The sequence below is a fragment of the Apostichopus japonicus genome, chromosome 21 (genome assembly GCF_037975245.1).
Source record: "Apostichopus japonicus isolate 1M-3 chromosome 21, ASM3797524v1, whole genome shotgun sequence".
NCBI lineage: Eukaryota > Metazoa > Echinodermata > Holothuroidea > Aspidochirotida > Stichopodidae > Apostichopus > Apostichopus japonicus.
Genome location: NC_092581.1, coordinates 17467109 through 17483115, shown reverse-complemented (window position 1 = coordinate 17483115; position 16007 = coordinate 17467109). Strand labels below are relative to the sequence as shown.

At 38.1% G+C, this 16007-nt stretch overlaps 1 protein-coding gene across 2 annotated transcripts in view; it reads left to right on the top strand.

The window, feature by feature from the left end:
* The first annotated feature begins 45 nt into the window (after positions 1–45).
* LOC139962550 (cilia- and flagella-associated protein 47-like) overlaps positions 46–16007 on the top strand; it is a 42860-nt gene continuing 26898 nt past the window's right edge. The window contains exons 1-22 of one of the 2 annotated variants that reach the window (XM_071962650.1): positions 46–541; positions 1487–1641; positions 1905–2112; positions 2676–2722; positions 3245–3473; positions 3649–3955; positions 4332–4763; positions 5047–5269; positions 6676–6828; positions 7267–7370; positions 7626–7796; positions 8339–8442; positions 8851–8963; positions 9163–9296; positions 9407–9517; positions 9713–9843; positions 10499–10621; positions 11355–11564; positions 11860–12010; positions 12337–12912; positions 13754–13952; positions 15418–15639. In XM_071962650.1, coding sequence (XP_071818751.1) covers positions 392–541; positions 1487–1641; positions 1905–2112; positions 2676–2722; positions 3245–3473; positions 3649–3955; positions 4332–4763; positions 5047–5269; positions 6676–6828; positions 7267–7370; positions 7626–7796; positions 8339–8442; positions 8851–8963; positions 9163–9296; positions 9407–9517; positions 9713–9843; positions 10499–10621; positions 11355–11564; positions 11860–12010; positions 12337–12912; positions 13754–13952; positions 15418–15639 — 4253 coding nt within the window. In that variant the 5' untranslated portion in view covers positions 46–391. Of the gene's footprint in view, positions 542–1486; positions 1642–1904; positions 2113–2675; positions 2723–3244; positions 3474–3648; positions 3956–4331; positions 4764–5046; positions 5270–6675; positions 6829–7266; positions 7371–7622; positions 7797–8338; positions 8443–8850; positions 8964–9162; positions 9297–9406; positions 9518–9712; positions 9844–10498; positions 10622–11354; positions 11565–11859; positions 12011–12336; positions 12913–13753; positions 13953–15417; positions 15640–16007 lie in introns of both variants that reach the window. The other variant, XM_071962649.1, reaches the window with a different exon arrangement.

Sequence of the window (16007 nt, the reverse complement as noted above, 5' to 3'; positions counted from 1 at the left end):
CAAAAGATTCAGTGTGACCAAAATATCTTTAGGCCTAGGCTAACATAGCAACCAGATGGCAACGAAGATGGCTGCTTCCATGTACTGCCCTGCGTTTTTAACATGATCAGCTTATAATATATTATCGTTTACGGTCCCTCTAGACTACAAAGGGAATCTACAGACAACTTAGAACTTATGCTCGCCTTCTTAATTAAGTATAATGATTTCAGTCCTCTTCTAAGGTTAGCCTCAGAGTCAGACAAGACTGGGTACAGGTCTAACGATAGTCGAATATCCCAGAGTTAGGGTACAAGCCTAGGCTAGTTCCTAACGTTACGCAAAAGTATCATACTCAAGGTAGGCCTTTGGTTTCGAGCCCTAGCCTACGTCCGGTTCTCATTCCCTTGCAATGGATGGAGACGTGGTTGGAGTTAGAATAATTCCACCTGTCATCGAGTTTTATGATGCTGAAACATCAACCATTCATTGCCAAAATGTAACTGTTCAGAACATCAGCTCAAGCAGCAAGCAGATTAAGTTTCATGGCCCGGATTCTAAGGTTTGTATTCTATTTTTAGCTAGGCTAGCCTAGTATGGGGGCAGTGTCATTCAGCCATCGGTATTTTCCGACATAGAAAATGTGTTTCTGCTTCACTCTACCTAGGCACGCAAAATAGGTCATTCAGAAATCAGAATCGGCCTTCGCTACCTACTCCTAGGCTATAACTAGTTCATATTTAACTGATTCTGATACCCTTATTATCCCATGCTTCAATAGCTGTATGAATTAGGTAAACTGAATATTATAGTTGCAAACTATTTTATACAGTTAAAAGCCATATTTAGGAAGTATTATAGTGGAAACCAACACAAACAGTTATGTTACAGATGGATTAAACTAAGTTAGATAATTTGCAAACTGTGAAAGCTTCTAGCCGGTGGTTAGATGCTTAAACTTAAGAATTTCACAGAATGTATTGATCGAGTAAGTAACAATGTTCATGAGGTGCTGGCAGTGAAAAGATTGTTCTAGTTTCCTATCTTGAAATTGTCAAAGGACATAATAGTACTAATTTTTGTGTCAATTTAAGGATATTTATTTGGCATTATAAACACAACCTGCTCATATAAGAGAAAGAATTGAAACTCACACAAGTTTCTTGGAAAATTTTCTTCTATGCAAATGATCAAAATATGCCATTTGAAAGGTAATTTGAAATCCTTTGAATACTATATGAGCAAATTAACTCAGAACTATCTCATACCTGTAGATTATACTCAACCTAAGCAAATTTAACTTAGTAAAAGTAATACTCTTAGTTGAATTAACATTGTCAATGTAACCAAAGAACTGGAAAATCTTGGTTATTTAGATTACAATACAGTATGCTTAACAGTCCTCTTGAGGAGATGAAATGGCGACAATTGTCTGTGATGTCATAGTGCACCATTGTAGTGCATCAATTATTAGCTGCACCACTGTTCCATTCTCTCCCATGTGTAGAAATTTAAACTGCTAGTGGTAAACCCAGAGAAACCTGTTGCCCCTGGTTTGGAGGTTACAGCAACAGTAGAGTTCAGTACAGAGGAGAGACAGGACTATCAGGACAGGATTATACTTCAAGTGGACGATGATGTCATTGAGATTCCACTCTGTGCGTAAGTTTTCCGGGTGACAATACTTGTGGCTGTGCCAAGGACCAATGCTACTTTTTATGTACATAAACAAATCTTTTTGAACTTGGAAGGTAATCTACAATAGCACTTTTCATTCGTTTCAAATCAAAGCAATAACTATGAGTCAAGTTAAGGTTTGCAGACAATATATCAAAGTTTCTTCATCTTTTCAATGCAAGCTATACCAAGACTTTTACAAGAGACTGTCAAGCCAGACATTAATTGTGATTTTTTTTTTGTCACAGCTACAGCCCTCAGCCTTTGCTTGATCTAGAAGGACCAGTTGATTTTGGATGTGTTGTCAGGAACTGCAAAGTGCTCTCGAAAGAAATCACACTATATAATCATGGAACTCTACCTGGTAATTTCACAATCTCATATTCTGGGGAGAAACCTGTGACTATCAAACCAACCAAAGGGACATTAAAGCCACACACTGCACAGAATGTTAAGGTAAGTAAACTAATGCCTGCATGTTATCCTGTTCATAGTCCTTGTAGTACGGCTTTGTTTAACTCCTGTAGAAATTCATTGACAAAAATTGTTGATACAATTAAAATTAATATTAAATGATTTTTATGCGATGTTTGATTTTGAACCATTTGGTTTTATTTCTACATTTGTTTACAATTGTTTCTATGTGATGTATGATATACTTTATGAAGTTTGCTGTAATCTCAAACAGGAAAGCATGGGTAACATATAATACATATGGATGCCACATACATTACTATTGACTGCAAGAACCCTAGTGTTTGTTGTGTGGAGCAAGGGAAGGTGAAGGAAAGCTTTTGTCAAATTAAAGTATCTCAATAAAAGAATGTTTGCTGGATCTTGTGTTTAGTGTTTGGACGCCTTCTATTGAGTATAAGAACCCTTGTGGAAAAAAGGTCATGTGAGGTCAATCGAGGTCAACTGTGAAACTAGGCTGGCAGAAGAAGATAGAAGGTTTATCAAAGTACATCATGGAAACCTCACTGCACTTTTTAATAATGATATGATCTCTTTTATTGCAGGTTGAATTTGTAACAAAATATGTGGGAATACTCAATGAAGAAGCAGAGTAAGTAATGTCCTAGAGAATACAGATAAAATATTCCAGGTTTTATGACATTAAGCCTTCTAACATATTAACATTGTAAAGCCTTGGATATATACTGTACCAGCACCAATATTGCCAGCCTAAATTAGAAAGGCAGGTTTTAAGTATCCAATAAATTCATTTCTAAATAAAATCAGCCTCATGCAGTTTTACCAAAAAATTGGATGTATGTGGATTCCTTACAGACAGTATAATAAATGTTTTTGTTGGAACTATTAAGGTCATTTTTAGATCAATATCTATGTAAATAAGTTTGACATCTCATTGTGCACCATTCATAAAACTTTCAATGTAGCACAATTCGACAAATGGTTATTAAGTCGGTATTAAAATATAAAATAATTTTCTGCATGCATACAGTTCTGCTCTCAGAGGTTTGTACAGTAGTTCTTGTACATATCCTTCTACAAAAGGATCACATTATTATTAAAAGATCTTTGAGAGAATGTAAAGCGTGGCTATGTTTCTCATTTCTCATTAAAGAGTCCAGCTTGACGGACAAGAGCCATCTACCCTTCAGATCAAAGCTGAAGTTGTTGAGAGCTCATTACAGATACTCTCACCTAAAAACGGGCAGCAGCTTAAGTGCATTAAGTTTGGTTGTATATACTATGGCACTGACAAGACACAACCTGCAGTTTTGTTCAACAACAGCCCGGACGTCGTCAACTTTGTGACAGTCCTCGACGAGGAGGCCGAAGGGATGGAAATGGTAATATGATGCTCTTTTAATGCAGTTCAGTTTGTTTTGGAAGATTTGTATGTAATTTTAATGGTATAATATTTATAATAACATTCACAAATGTGAATTCATCAGATAAATTGACTAGAATTTACAATAAGTTCCTCTCTGAACTGTGAGCATGTCATCTTCAATTCTTCATCAGGGAGCTGATTTCACCAAATCCACCAAACAGACTCTCTCACTAAGGGATACCTTTGCTAAAACCAAGAGTTGCTCCAGTTCACTGACATCACTCATGAGAGCCCTGCCCAACCAAGGAACTCTACTGCCTTATGAGAAGGTGCCCATCTTCTTCCGATTCAGCCCGAGGTACAATAACAGCCAGCAAGGGTGGAAGGGAACTAGTACGCCTCCTCCTCGACAAGACTTTGCCCTCTACATGAATATCGTTACAGTAGGGAACTCTGGTGGAAGTGATGTCACCAATGAAAAGCAGATAGGCATCGGAGGTATAATGCATTTGTACACTACATTAACTGCAGTAATTGCTACAGAGTTTTACATTGGAAAAATATGTATCTACATAACAATGTTTCTCTACCCTGCAAACCTTATAGTTGGAACATTGTTAGACTTGCTGCTATTTATTTGTTTGTAGTTTGTTCGGTTTGTGGCAATATCTAATGTTATTCATATTCTTCAGCCGTAAAAATACTATCCCAGTATTCCCTCAGCGCTAACTCAGCAGTCCCACGGAAGATAGTATATACTAAATAAATAAATATATATATATATTTATGGTATCTGCATGTACTGATGTACTCTCCATCAGATGCAATTGCAAATTTTCATGTTTGAATTTTGATTTCATCATCCACCATATAGCTTTCAAACTGGAGGTAGCCCTAACAGGAACGGCTTTACCGGTTCTGGTGGATATACTTCCTCAGACAAACTTCCATTTTAATGAATGTCCGGTTAATGAACATGTCGACTCTCTGGCCACACTGAAGAATGACTCTGGAATCCTTCCTGTATCTTTTGCCTTCCGACCCGTCGCACAGTTTGCCTTTCACCCTCTGTCGGGAAAGCTCAGACCAGGAGAATCGAAGGACATAGTGATCACCTTCAAACCTAATCAGTACGGTGATTTCCGTAGGATGGAGTTGATGGACGTGTTGGGTGATTCAGCTGCTCCAGAAGGGGAACAGAGAACTCCTCTCGATAGTGTCCAACAGGTGATACATTCACTCCACATACTGCTGACTGGTCAAGGAATCTCAACCTTCAAGAAGAAAGAGCCAAAGTTTAATCCAGGTATGGACATAATCCTTAGTGTTTACTTTATATGAACTTGAAAATATCAGTAACTAATAACTGAATTAGTTTTCATTGGTACTTTTATCTCACAGGAACATTCTCTATAAAGCTTATAGCATATGGCTGGTCATTCAGTCTTTGATATCATTGGCTTGTATGTGTTATTTGTGTAAGTTATAGCAGACACCTGACCACTGCTTGACTAAAGTCTTCAAACCTTTCAAACCCTCCCTTTATGTTGGTACTCTGCAATTATATCTATGTTGTATTTGTCTCAAAGGCATCACCCCTCTTGTTGTCGGAGAAGTAGGTCAACTTGTGGATGTCAAGGTGGATGAACTGAAGGCTTATCAACCAAGGGTTGCTGTTTTAGGGGCTCCGAAGACAAAGAATATCCACACGATGAAAACAATGAGCCTGTCCAGAGATGACAAAGCTCTGGTGGCTTATCCTAATGATAGATCTCGCAGTGTACGGCCAAGTTACAGAAGAGAAGAATACAAGTAAGTTTAATATTGTAGTGTATGGACAAGTTACAGAAATTAGGAAACAAATTTTAATCTGAAAAGAACTTTAGAAATTTGAAAAACCATTTAATCCAGAGTGCATGGAAAGGCTTGTTTGATAGTCTGTCTTTAATAAGCCTTCCTGGGGTGTCCTTCCTTCATTGCTACACTGCACCCCTTCATGAGGAGTCCTTCATTCATCCCTATATTGCTCTCCTCAGAGAATTCTTCGTTCCTCTCTGTACTGTAATCCATCACAGAGAGTCCTCCCCTACTTCCGTACACTGCACCCCTTCGTGAGGAGTCCTTAATTCGTCACTATATTGCTCTCCTCAGAGAATTCTTCGTTCCTCTCTGTACTGTAATCCATCACAGAGAGTCCTCCCCTTCCTCCATGCAGTGCACCCCTTCGTGAGGAGTCCTTCATTCATCCCTATAGTGCACTCCTCAGAGAATTCATCCTTCCTCTCTGTACTGTAATAAATCATGGAGAGTCCTCCCCTTCCTCTCTACACTGCACCCCATAATGAGGGGTCCTTCAATCGTCCCTATATTGCTCTCCTCATAGAATTCTTCGTTCCTCCCTGTACTGTAATCCATCATGGAGAGTCCTCCCCTTCCTCCATGCAGTGCACCCCTTCATGAGGAGTCCTTCCTTAATCCCTATAGTGCACTCCTCGGAGAATTCTTCCTTCCTCCCTGTACTGTAATCCATCATGGAGTGTTCCCCCTTCCTCCCAACACTGCACCCCTTCACGAGGAGTCCTTCATTTGTCTCTATAGTGCACTCCTCGGAGAATTCTTCCTTCCTCCCTGCACTGCACCCCTTCATGAGGAGTTCTTCATTCATCCTTTTATTGCACTTCTCCTCAGAGAATGCTTCCTTCCTCCCTGTACTGTAATCCATCATGGAGAGTCCTCCCCTTCCTCCCTACTGTGTTTCTCCTTAGTTAGTGTCTCTCCTTGAACGTCTGTTTTTGTGAATCCCTACTTCTTCATCAACACCACTTTTTCATAAAGAGCCTTTTCTTTGAGTCTCTACTATACAAACTCTAAGCTCTTCCTTTTTACTCCTTCATGGAGTGGTCTTCATAAAGCCTTTTGTTTAGTTTTGAGATGGCACCCTACATGATATGAATTTCTCTTGATGAGAAATCTCATACTATAAGCAATGTGTGGAGATTTTACAATATTTCTTTAGTAATGCATGTGTAAGTAAATGTTACATAATGCATTATGCTTTTCCTGAATTTAAGTTATTGTTGCTAATTGACTTCAATGTTTATACATTAAGCTGTTGTTTTCTCCTGACAACTATCGCTAAGAATTGTAAGCACCTGTGGATGATATTTTATGCAACAGTTAAATTACTAGCAAATATCTTTGTTTTGTCATCCTTACAGGACTATTTTCACCAAGGCTGATAGACATACTTATGTGGATAATGACTATTCATACAATGATGAAGAATTAATGCATATTCATGATCACAAGAACAAATACAACACTTACTTGCAGGAATCCAGAGCAAAAAGGCTTGCTAAGTCAAAAGCAAAGTATGTTTCTTTTCTGTCTTAATTTTGTTCATACTAAACAATATTTTTGTTGTTTTGCATAATTACTCCATTTTTTATAACCATGAAATTTCCTTAATACCTTGGAGTGAAGTTGATCAGTTTTAAAGTAAAGTTTATTTACTTTCATCTTTCACCGATGGTTTCAGTTTGTAACAGTAAGTTTGCTATTAAAGTTGACACAGTCATTATCAGTGATAAACTCATGTTTGGCCTTCTATAACTTAACATCCATTCAACAACTTTATAATACTTACTTTTAGCTATAACTGTCCTAGTTATAACAATTAAATTGTGGCTAATCAATTAATCCTGTTAAATAACCATTCAGTTTGCTGAAAATTATTTCTTGATACATTTAAGAAATGGTCACATCACACTGATATGTGTATTTATTAATTGTTTTGTTTTTCATTTCAGAACGTTCACTGAGCTCGATAACGTAACAGATATTGGTCTCAAGTCAGCGTCTGGTCTGAAACCACCAAAGGTATCCACTAGAGAGGTGGAACCATATATCCAGTGTAAGATGATACTCTTTTGTTTACATTGTTTAATTATCTTCATTGTCACGTATTGTCTCATGTATGAATGACAGTTGTATGAAATTGTTACATTGTTTTTGAAGGAATTCTTGAAATCCTGTAATTCCATTTTGATTCCAGTAGTTGGAGTGAAGTTGTCTCATGTATGAATGACAGTTGAGAGTTGTATGAAATTGTTACTCCGTTTTTGAAGGAATTCTTGATATCGTTTTAATTCCATTTTGTTTCCAGTAGCTCCAGTGAAGGGCAATCAAATGTTGAGTACGAAGATGCTTCAGGAGAAGGAGAAAATGGCAAGGATAAGACCTAGTAGTGGTGGGCTGAATGCTGTTCCCATGACGACCACAGAGAAAGCAGACTGCAAGAAGAGACTCACTCCACAACAGATACACCAAATGTTAATAGGTTTGTCTGATTTGTGTATGACATTTCATTTTATACAGGTGCATTTGGTTGCTATAATATTAAAAAGACTTTTATGACTGTACAACAATATTTTGCAGATTTTTGTCATTTTTTTCCAAATTCAGGTGTCTTGGTTTTGTTTCCCCTGTTTATACTGGTCATCACTTTTCATGTATATGAGATACTGTAAGTAATACCGTAGTATCTAGAATTACTACTTCAAGAATCAATATATCATACAGAGCATATGATTATTGTGAATATTGCTTTAATAAGATAAGATGGCATATTGGAGTTACATTGGAGATATTTTCAGTACATGGAATAAGAAGGGTGCAACAGTTTAGATACCACATACCTGTGATTACATGTACATGCCATTGCAGTGAGTGAGACATTGTGGTCACTTGCCACATACCTGGGTGGCACATGCCTTACATTGATCATCCTCATTGAGCCCAGATAAGATAGCTTACCCATAATGCTTATGACCTTGTTATAATTACATTGTTCAATGTGATTGCCATGTGGTTTTTCTTCAGGTCCAGCTACTGTTAACTTTGGAGAAGTTTGCCTAAAATCAACCAGTGTACAAAAGTTGGATATAGTGAACTGTCTGGAGCAAAGTGTTCATGTTGTTATCGAGGTAATCCAGAACTACTATTGTTTTTTGCTGTGAAGCCATGACTTAGTTTATTCTCACTTAATGCATTAGGACTATATGTCTATTATATTATTTACCTGCAAGTGAAAGAAAGACATGTCCTGTTTACAGTAGGAAGTAAAATTTTTGGAGTAAACCTCTTCAAATCAACATCTGTTTAACTCTTATAGGTAAGACTTGTATAAGTTACTGGTATTGAGTCTAGATATGCACATTGGAGCTGTGTTTGTACATTTACCTGGCATGTTACTACACACTGGAAAATTGCAAGAAGATGTATCTGTATATATATATTGATGTCCATATTTGATTTGAGACATTTTATGGCTAATGGCTTAAATGTGTTTATTAGGTAAAGAGATTAATTGTGTTTTCATCTCTTGTTTACAGATTGATTGCAAGGAACTAAGACAGAGTAGCCCTTTGTCTCAAGTTGTGCCACCAAACACCAAAGCAGTGCTGCCATTAGTGTTTGAGTCAAACACGCTGGGAAAATTCCAGAGGTAACAAGAGAAATGCAACCCTTTCTTTAATTTTCTATGATTTTTGCAGGAAATAAATGGACAGGCAATCTTTGTACCCCTGAGTTGGCTTTCGTTTCAATGCTGTGTTGTTTTGGCTGTTAAATGTACAAAGAGTTAGAATGAGAGTATATTAATCTTTTGGCGTAACTCATTCTTATTTTGTTACTACTCGTTACAGAAATGTTACCTACACTCTGAATGGTCATCATACAGGTCATCTCATCGTCTATGCTGATGTCGGTTTGGTCGCCCTGGAGCTTTCTTCTGACGTGATGAACCTATCAGCAACACCCGGACTCCCAGCTGAAGCAGGTTTGTATACCAGAAAGGCAAAACTATCTTAAATTTCCTACAAGTCGTAAACTTTGGTCCCCCAACCAGAATTGTTGACCTTTTTGTGTTTTGTTTCTTTATTTTTTAAGGTCTGAGAGATGTCATTATGTTGAAGAATAAGAGAAACTACCCGGCAGAGTTTACATGGCAACCAGTCCTTGGAGAAAGAGGAACAGCCTTCTCCATCCGTCCTGCTGCAGGTACACATCTATATATGCTTCTCAGTTCCTACTTATCAGATTTCACTTTTGAATTGAAGACTATTCACGAAAATAATCACGTTAACAGATATAGACTGTTTGCAGTTTGGACAGAATGTCCTCGAAAGTCACTGTAATGTAGTCAGTGGTAATTGCTAGACTTTGTCATTTTTGTAATATTTTTGGTTATTCCAGGCATCGTTGAAGCATTCCAGGATTTGGAATGTGAGGTTGTGTTTCATCCTTCCTATCATGCCCCGGAAGATGGTGAATTTGTAGTACAAGTCAACGGAGGAGGGCACCTCAGACTTCGCTGTCATGCTGATGTAAGTTGAAAGCCATCACCTTAAGGATTAAGGATTCTGTTGTATGTGTCGTACCGTAGCTTGTGAAACACTTTGATTGGAAGCCCATTCTTGCACCCATTAAAAATTAATGATCTCCTAGAATGCCACAAAAAGTTTCTGTAGTTCATGATGCCTTGGTTGTGAACTTGCAATGCATTGCTGTTCAGGCATCGGCATGGTGTTGAATTTTAAATGGTTCCCACAGCAATTGGAGAAAATAGGGAAAATGATACACCTCTTTTTCTAAGTTTTAAAGTTTGGAAAATGTATGTTAAGTCTGGAAACTGGGAAGAAAAATCCTCATTTGAGCACTGTGTGTTATTGATATATTTTGTACATGACTATAAATCTATAAGAAGTTTCCTTTCCAGCATGAACAATATTTTTTGTCCGAGAAGGTAATTTTCAGATGTATAGTTTCCTTTGATTTATAGTTTACATCCAAGCCTTCATGCATTTTAAGCTTTATTTAGGTCTAGCCTTAGGCTAATATGAGTGTTGGATACAACAGCTATGACTAGGTCTTAGTAATGGAATTGAAAGTAGTTATGAAGTAACATTAGCTGGGTTGCTGTTGTCAAGGAGATGATGTCATATCATGATTAAAAGGGACGGTTTAATGTCTTTCTTTCAGCTTGGTCCGACGCAAGTCATGTTCATGGAGAGAAGAGTCTTATTTGGTCAGGTTCCACTTCATCTTACAACAAGCAGAACTGCCTTACTTCATAACCACAGTCAGAACCATGCATTTTTTCAGGTAAACAATACAAACCAGCTTATTTTCAAGTTTATTACTGCTTTGCCACGGAGATGGTTATATAAGATGTGTGTGTGTGTATGTGAAGCCTTGGCTTGTAAACACACTAACTCAACCAGTCCATAGCAACTGTATGTTTCGGTCTGTGGATGTACCGTATTGAGTACAATAACCCTGCTGTTTTTCTGTGGAGGTCAAAGATTTCTCTGTGGTCAACAGAGGTCAAAATCTGAAGCCTTGTAAACACAGTATCCACATGAGTGTTGCGTGGATGTGCTTTATACTTGTTACATGGATTTGCTCTCATTGGAAGCTAGAATGCTATTGCTCCTCTGGAGGGGATTTGTTTTCATTCAATGACTTCTGCATACCAGAAAAAACAAACATTTAAAGTTAGCAAACTCATGTATTCATGAAAAAATAAAACTTTCATATTTCATCTGAGGTCAACAGAAGTCAAAATCTGAAAACCTTAAGTGTATTAAAACACAGTATCCACAAGAGTGTTGCTTGGATGTGCTGTATACTTGTTGCATGGATTTGCTCTCATTGAATGCTAGAAATCTATTGTATCTCTGGAGGCAATACATTTACAAAGAACAAACTCATGTATTCATAAAGAAAATAATATCTTTCATATTGAACCCCAAAAAACAAAAAAAACAATAGAAACCTGACCCTAAAACATGCACCATTTATATGTTGTTATTTATTACATTTTTGCTTCTTCTAGGTGGTTGATCCCAACCCTGTGCCTGGTCTTACTGTCTTCCCAGTACAAGGAGTGGTACCAGTTGGAGGTACCACAGAGCTGCAGGTGTATCTTACACCCAGCGCGGTGATGAAGTTTGACACCAGACTGGAGGTTGATATAAGAGGCTGGAGAACCATTGAACTGAGGATGGGTGGTACCGTGGAGCCACCCGTAGTTGATATTGATGTGGTGAGAATGACTTGACAACTATAATTATGCATTATTTTCCATTTCTGTTGGATATTCTGATTAATATATCTTGGTAATTCATGTTTAACTGACCTCTTTCAAGCAGAAAGTTATATTGTGTTTGTTGGAAGATATAAGAAAGTCATACATATGTCCTAAGTTTTGAAACAAGTCAATGTTTATTTCTGACTCTCACAGTAAGTACCTTTAAGGCACAATGATATTAAAATTGGCTAGTGTTGTGAGTTCTAACATTAACACCATTAAAAAATTTTAATTTTTTCTTTTATTTCAGTCGTCCTTTCAGTTTGGTGGCATCTACTGTGGATCATCAATTACTTTACCTTTCAAGTTAATCAACAAAGGCAAAACTAGAGCTAAAGTCGTATTTGATCTTTCACGATTCCGAGACTTCACCTTGAAATTTGATGCTGATGTTATGGAAGGTATTGCTTGTTCAAATTTCCTTTTTTTCTCTTTCCAGTGTTTATTTTCTTCCCTGAAAGTCCTTAAAGTATTATTAAACATCACAATGTTCATAATCTTTTTCAATATTTGTCCTTTTGGAACTTGCACATTTCTCTTTTCCTTCTTTCCTTTTTGGCCACTTCAGTCAACATTATGAGTTGTTGCTTGATGAATTAGTATACATATGATATTATCAGTGGAAGTTGTAATGTAGTTGACCAGATACCTACAAATGTTGCTGTGGTTGTATTCATTACTTACAACATGATAAACAGAATCCTTCTTTTATTTTAACTTTTTCCAGAGAGTGAGGATTCCTTACATCCAGGCACCTTTAAAGCCACCATCCAAGGATTGTCGACCATGAAATGTCAACTAGAGTTCACTCCTACAGAGGTAGCTTCCTATGACTTTATCATTCCAGTCAACATCAACCAGACAGAGGCACCCACTCCTGACCCTACTCCTCTCCCTCCGACTCCAGCACCATCCTCCAAAAGCATTCATCATATCATCGCCCCGCGTCCCGTCAACGTCACAGTTGCAACGCCCAAGCGACGGATTGTAGCCACAGCCCTTCGTCAGCCTTTGGAAATGTCCCATCACAACCTGGACTTTACCCTTCCATCTGGATTCCTACGCCTGCAATCGACCGGAACCAAGGCTCAGTGCAAGGCAACGTTGTTGATTAACAACAGTGGAAAAGTACTCAATTGGAGTCTCGACTCCAAGGGGTGTGGGACGGCAGTCGAGGAAGGCGTCTTCCAATTTATTTCATCGAGAGGGGTACCGTTCCTCTCCCCTAGGGAAGGAGGTACCAACGTTGAGGACATGCTGGAACCGGGACAGACGTACGACCTCGGTGTCAACTTCTGTCCAAGTAAGTCCTTGCTTCATCAGATACAATTTGTACTAAGCAAATAGTGGACAAAGAATATTTTGAAGGCATAAGGGATTCTCATAACTTAAGTTATTATATGTAGTATTATATTTTATGTAAAGGGGGAGATGAGGTTTTCTAGTGCGAGACCAAGCAGAAATGTTGACATTTGTCAACAACTCTGGAACTGGACGCCATACATTAATCTTGGATTGACTCGAAATCAGTACCTTGTGACTTTTGCAATTGAAATTCCTTGCCTTTATCTATTTTACTTTCTTTCATGATAAGGAATAACAAATCATAAATGATGGACATAATATGAAGGTAATGAGCCTTGCGGATGCCCTGAAGGAATATTGCAAACTTGCAAAGTTTTCAATTAGAAAAGTTTGAAAAACTTCTATTCAAGTCTAACAGTGCAGTATAAACTGTATATGACTTGACTTAAAATGCAGAGAAAACAAACAATTTTTGAAAAATGTGAAGGTTCAGGTGATACATTCCAGAATCAAATTTATGGCATCCATTTATGGATACTTTTAGATTTTTCAAGTTAATAACTGTTTCTCAAATTTTATGTCCATAAAATGTCTTAAGATTCTATTAGTGGATATGGCTTATTGCAAAAGTTGTAACATGTTGTAAAGTTTTTCTGTGCTGTGGGAGATGTACTGAAGTACACATCTGCATGGTATAATGATATCATTGGTCCATGAGTAGTTATAGATATCTTGATTTCAGTCATAGTCAGGTACCTCTTATGATGATTATCATGATAAACAAGATACCTGGGACAAGTAACAAGGTTTTCATTATTTGATTTACTCTCTTGTTACAGCTACTCCAGGGGAATATTCTGCCAAAGTTCCCATCATCCTTAATGGCAACATAGAGAGACCCTACCAATATCTCCATCTCTATGGGATACTCCACGCACCAAAGCTGACCTTTGACCCCTTGGCAATTGTGATGACACCAGTGCCGTTATGTACTTCAACTTCAACTGATCTGACCATATATGCTCATGGATTTACAAGGTAAGTGAAGGAACCCACCCTTGATCACTTGGTAATCGTCATGACAACAGAGCCATTATCTACTTCAACTTCAACTGATCTGACCATATATGCTCATGGATTTACAAGGTAAGTGAAGGAACCCACCCTTTGATCACTTGTTAATCATCATGACAACAGTGCCATTATCTACTTTAACTGGTCTGAACATATATGCTCATGGATTTACAAGGTAAGTGAAGGAGGCCACCTCTTGATCACTTGTTAATCGTCATGACAACAGAGCCATTATCTACTTGTACTTCAACTGATCTGACCATACATGCTCATGGATTTACAAGGTAAGTGAAGGAACCCACCCTTGATCACTTGGTAATCGTCATGACAACAGAGCCATTATCTACTTCTACTTCAACTGATCTGACCATATATGCTAATGGATTTACAAGGTAAGTGAAGGAACCCACCCTTTGATCACTTGTTTATCATCATGACAACAGAGCCGTTATCTACTTCTACTTCAACTGATCTGACCATATATGCTCATGGATTTACAAGGTAAGTGAAGGAACCCACCCTTTGATCACTTGTTTATCATCATGACAACAGTGCCATTATCTACTTTAACTGGTCTGAACATATATGCTCATGGATTTACAAGGTAAGTGAAGGAGGCCACCTCTTGATCACTTGTTAATCGTCATGACAACAGAGCCATTATCTACTTGTACTTCAACTGATCTGACCATACATGCTCATGGATTTACAAGGTAAGTGAAGGAACCCACCCTTGATCACTTGGTAATCGTCATGACAACAGAGCCATTATCTACTTCTACTTCAACTGATCTGACCATATATGCTCATGGATTTACAAGGTAAGTGAAGGAACCCACCCTTTGATCACTTGTTTATCATCATGACAACAGAGCCATTATCTACTTCTACTTCAACTGATCTGACCATATATGCTCATGGATTTACAAGGTAAGTGAAGGAGGCCGTCCTTTGATCACTTGTTTATCATCATGACAACAGAGCCATTATCTACTTCTACATCAACTGACCTGACTATACATGCTCATGGATTTACAAGGTAAGTGAAGGAACCCATACTTGATGCCTTGTTAATCGTCATGACAACAGAGCCATTATCTACTTGTACTTCAACTGATCTGACCATACATGCTCATGGATTTACAAGGTAAGTGAAGGAACCCACCCTTGATAACTTGTTAATCGTCATGACAACAGAGCCATTATCTACTTCAACTGATCTGACCATATATGCTCATGGATTTACAAGGTAAGTAAAGGAGGCCACCCTTGATCACTTGTTAATCGTCATGACAACAGAGCCATTATCTACTTCAACTGATCTGACCATATATGCTCATGGATTTACAAGGTAAGTAAAGGAGGCCACCCTTTGATCACTTGATGGTAATATGTCAAGTTACCATAAGTTTTGTTTACTTTGTTACAGTAAATCTGTGATTGATGTTGAGTTACCAGAAGTGGAAGCTGGTGATGGCAGTAAGGTCACAGTGTTGGATGTTACATTTTTGGAAGGTCAAACTATCAGACCCATTTCTGGACAACACGGTCAAGAGACTCCCATTACACTACTCTGCCGGATCAACTTCTCCTCTCCAAAGCCTGTCTCCTTCACAAAGGCCATCAAATTTGTAGATTCCAATGGAAACAGGTAAGCTGAACAATCGGTAGAAAGGTTCTAGCAGTTAACAGAACTTGAGGGTGTATCACCACAGCAGAAGAAAAAATCGAGGATACAATTTGTGTCCAAAAGTTAACGAGTTAGAGTTACAAATTAATTACCAGAAGACTATGGCTCATATAACTCAGTGTGGCCAATTGGCTTAGGCGTCGGACCTGTGATCCAAGGATTGCTGGTTCGACTCCTGCCTAGTTCATTACGTTGTGTCCTTGGGCAAAATGCTTTATCTCACTTGCCTCTCTCCACCCAGGGGTTAAATGGGTACCTGTGAGGTAACTTGTCATTGGGTGCAGTATATAACTGCTGCCGACTGGAGGGATTGTCTCTGGGACAGGTTA